The 3529-nt window shown below is 52.9% G+C and overlaps 1 protein-coding gene across 3 annotated transcripts in view; it reads left to right on the top strand.

Annotated features, from left to right (window-relative positions):
• ARHGAP22 (Rho GTPase activating protein 22) overlaps window positions 1-3201 on the top strand; it is a 156062-nt gene extending 152861 nt beyond the window's left edge. For all 3 annotated transcript variants that reach the window (XM_011355390.2, XM_011355389.2, XM_011355388.2), the window contains one exon: window positions 2659-3201. In XM_011355390.2, the coding sequence (XP_011353692.1) occupies window positions 2659-2887 (229 nt within the window). In that variant the 3' untranslated portion in view covers window positions 2888-3201. The remainder of the gene's footprint in view (window positions 1-2658) is intronic.
• The last annotated feature ends 328 nt before the right edge of the window (window positions 3202-3529 follow it).

Here is a 3529-nt window from a genome sequence, read left to right as displayed (position 1 = left end):
CCCACCATGTATTAACCAAGTGTCAGGCAGGCTCTCTGACCCCATTATGTATTGACTGAGTGTCCATCTGGGCAGGCTCCCTGAGCCTGGGTGACCTCTTACATTTGCCATGAGGATTAAGTGACACAAGGAGTGGTGATGTTCAGCACATAGCCTGCCACATGCAGAGTGCTCAGGAAGAACCCCTCCACTGCTCTTATTACCTCCTGCTTGGTGGGTTGGAGGTAAGATGTGGCCGCAGAGGCAAAGGGACAGCAGCAGCAGCCCCTGTAGTACTCTCCCTGGCAGAGTGGTGCCAACCATCATCCTGGTTGGAGGGGTGGTCTAGAGTGAGGAAGGTCTCTGAGCACAGGAGAAGGAATGGGGCCCCATTCAATGGGCTTTTGGGGAATATGTTTATACATATGGAATCAGCACTGGGTCTGGCCTGGGGTGGGGGCAGGGAGACCAGCTTATTGCCTTGTCTCCCTTGCTCCCTGATTCCTGCATTTTCAAAAGAAACACATGGAGTGTCTGTGATGTGTCAGACACTGTGCTAGATGCTGGGAACACAGCTATGACCCAAACTCATCAAAGTCTCTGCCCTCATTCTTATTTGGTGGTGATTGGGGGCACAAAGAGACCATAAACAAGGTAGATTTTAAAATGCATGTAGTATATCAGAGGGTGAGATAAAGAACAATAAAACTGTGTGGAGGGAAGGGAGCGGGGGATGGGGGGCATTGAGGGGAGGAGAGGGTTGGAAGCTACTGCTTAAGGGAGAGGAGAACCAGAATCAGTGCTTCAGGCAGAGGGGAGAGCCAGAGCCACGCGAGGGGTTGCAGTGGGGAGGGGCAGGAGCTGAGTGGGCAGGTGGAAGAAAGAGTGGGGGCAGGCAGAGTGGAGTATGAGAAGGGGAAGCCATAGGGTGGGGCCTTTTGGTCAGAGCCGTGCTCTGGATTTGATTCCCAGTGAGATTCTAAGTGGCCTGAGGGCCTTGAGCACTTGGGTCCCTTTGACAGGTGTACCTGGCTGCTGTGCTAAGGACAGCTTAACCAGTTAGGAGGCCACAGGAGCCCAGGCCAAACTGGGTGGCATGGGCCTAAGGGACAGCAGTTGAGATGGAGATAAGAGCAAGAATCTAAGCATATTTGGAAGGTTTTTTTAGTTGATTAGATGTCGGGGGTGGGGGTGTGAGAAAAAGAACTGACTGAAGGGCCAACGTTTTTATTTTGGCCGAGTAACTGAAAGGTGTTCACTGAGAGAGGAGATCAGTGCTCAGGAGTGGTAGCTGGGAGAAGAAGGATCAGGAGCTCGGCTGGGGGCCTGTGAAGTTGGAGATGCTCATTCAGTTTCTGAGTGGAGTCGAGGGAGATACAGGCTAAGGGTTGTTAGCATGTAGATGGTTCTTCGAGCCTGGAAACTGGGCAGGGTCACTCAAGGAGTGGCATGGAGAGGAGGAGAGGAGGCCCAGGCCCTGAGCTCAAGAGAACCAAGGGTGTGGGGAGGACCTGGCAAAGAGAGGCCTGGGACTGGAGGAGAAGCAGTGATGTGAGTCGTAGGGGCCGCTGCCATCTGCCTTGGGGGCCTTCTTTCTGACAGCATGCTTTGTGTTCCCTAGACGGAAGACGGGTGGAGGGGGGTTTTTCCCTTCTCTGTGCTTTGTGTTCAGTGACTGAGATAGAAGCCTAGCCTTGTCCTGGCTGGAGCAGGGAGTTGAAATTTGCTCCATATACACCGTGTGCCAGGCATCAATGGGTGCACATGTGGTCTTTGTCCATGGTAGCTGGAGTGCTCAAGGGAGATTGTCCCCTGCATTTTTCAGAAGAGGACACACTAGGTCTCAGGGGAGTTTGTGTCCTATTCATAGTCATGTGCCCTGTAAGTAGCTAGGCTGGTCCCCAGGGGCTGGGCTCGGCGCATCCTTATAGGAGCTGGTCATCTGGTTGGAAAGGTCGATATGTCAGCGTTTACCCTCCACAGAAGTGCATGGTGTGGCTCTGGTAGCATAAAGGAGCAATAATGTGATCTGCTGGGGAGGATCAAGAGAAGTTTCACAGAGGGCGAGACATTGAGCTGGGGCATGAAGGATGAGTAGGTATGAAAGTGACAACTGAATGGAGTTTCCATAGTTGCTATGTCTGGCTGGGACATGGGGTGGGGATGCAGTGGCAGGGGGATGTCAGGGGCAGGGGCGGTCAGCAGGAGAGATGCTAGAGCTCAAGAGTTCTCATAGCAGAGTGGAGGCAAGGGGACAATTTCCTGTTTTCCTCTCTGTGTGGGAACTGGTCCTGCTCTTTGCCGGCGGGGCAGTCCATCCCTCCACAGAACAGTTCACCGGGCCAGAGAACGTGGTCTTTATAGTTTAGCAAGGACTCAGGGAGCCCCAGCCTCGAGTGCTGAAGGCCCAAATCCTCACACTGGTGTTTCTGAATCACAGTCTAGGCCAGGTCTTCTGGGGGTGAAGTACTAGGGTCTTGTAAAGAGTAGACGAGGCCTGTACAGCTTCACCGAGAGCCCGACCTGAGTCCGCACACGTCCTGACTCTCCAGGCCCAGCCTGACTAGACCCTTCCCCCTATCATGGGTGCAGTAGGCGTGCATCTGCCAAAAATGGAACTTGTTTGGTAAATCCAGTGAGCCAAAGTCTAAAACAGTGTCGTTTTTCTTGTTTTTTAAGACTTGAGGAGGCTTCTGCTGACCTGAAGAAACGAATGTCATGGTTAGAGGAAGAACTGGATCAGGAAAAGAAGAAGTACACAATGCTGGAAATAAAGCTGAGGAACTCGGAGCGGGCACGGGAGGATGCTGAGAAGAGGAACCAGTTGCTGCAGAAGGAAATGGAAGAGTTTTTTTCAACCCTGGGAAGTCTGACTGTTGGGGCAAAAGGTGCTGGAGCCCCAAAGTAAAGGAGTGGAAGCGCTCACTTCTGCTGTGCTGCTTGCCTTCCCCTCAGCAGAAATGGCCCCTGGCCATGTGAGGAGCCAGAGGCCTGTGGCTTGGACCTAGGCCTCAGCAGTGCCAGGAGCTCTGGAGCCAGCTGGAGAGAGAAGTCCTGACATCTGGGGTGAGAGGGGTGGTACTGCTGGAAGCCTGAGCCACCTACGGGGTCTAGATGCTGCTGTAACTGTGCAGAGCCTGGCAGGTGTCAGAGAGGGCAGTCCCTCAGCCATTAAAACAGAGGCACCTGGGAACCTTTTGCATTCTTTATTAAATTTGCTCTGAAAGCATGATGCCTGACTCCTTCTTTATGGTCATGCAAAATGGAGGTTACCGAGTAACATCTACTGTTTTTCCATCAGGGTTGGGAGTCCTGAAGGTATCCCATGATTGGAATGCCATGGGGCCTTCAGTAGTGGGATGTGAAGTGACGCTCCCTGAGGAGCACCCAGAGGTTGTCATGGTCACTGAAGCTGGATTTATGCAAATCTGTGTGCTTTCAGCTCCATCATCCCTGTGCTCAAGGCAGGATGATTTTCCTCTCCTTTCCCCTTCTGAGCCACCTGGGCCTCTGCATCTGGCTTCTGTCCTGAAATTCCTCAGGCCTTCCA

The sequence above is a fragment of the Pteropus vampyrus genome, unplaced genomic scaffold, assembly GCF_000151845.1.
Source record: "Pteropus vampyrus isolate Shadow unplaced genomic scaffold, Pvam_2.0 Scaffold20, whole genome shotgun sequence".
Lineage (NCBI taxonomy): Eukaryota > Metazoa > Chordata > Mammalia > Chiroptera > Pteropodidae > Pteropus > Pteropus vampyrus.
Note: the sequence above shows the minus strand (reverse complement) of the source record. Positions and strands in the feature narration are given on the sequence as shown.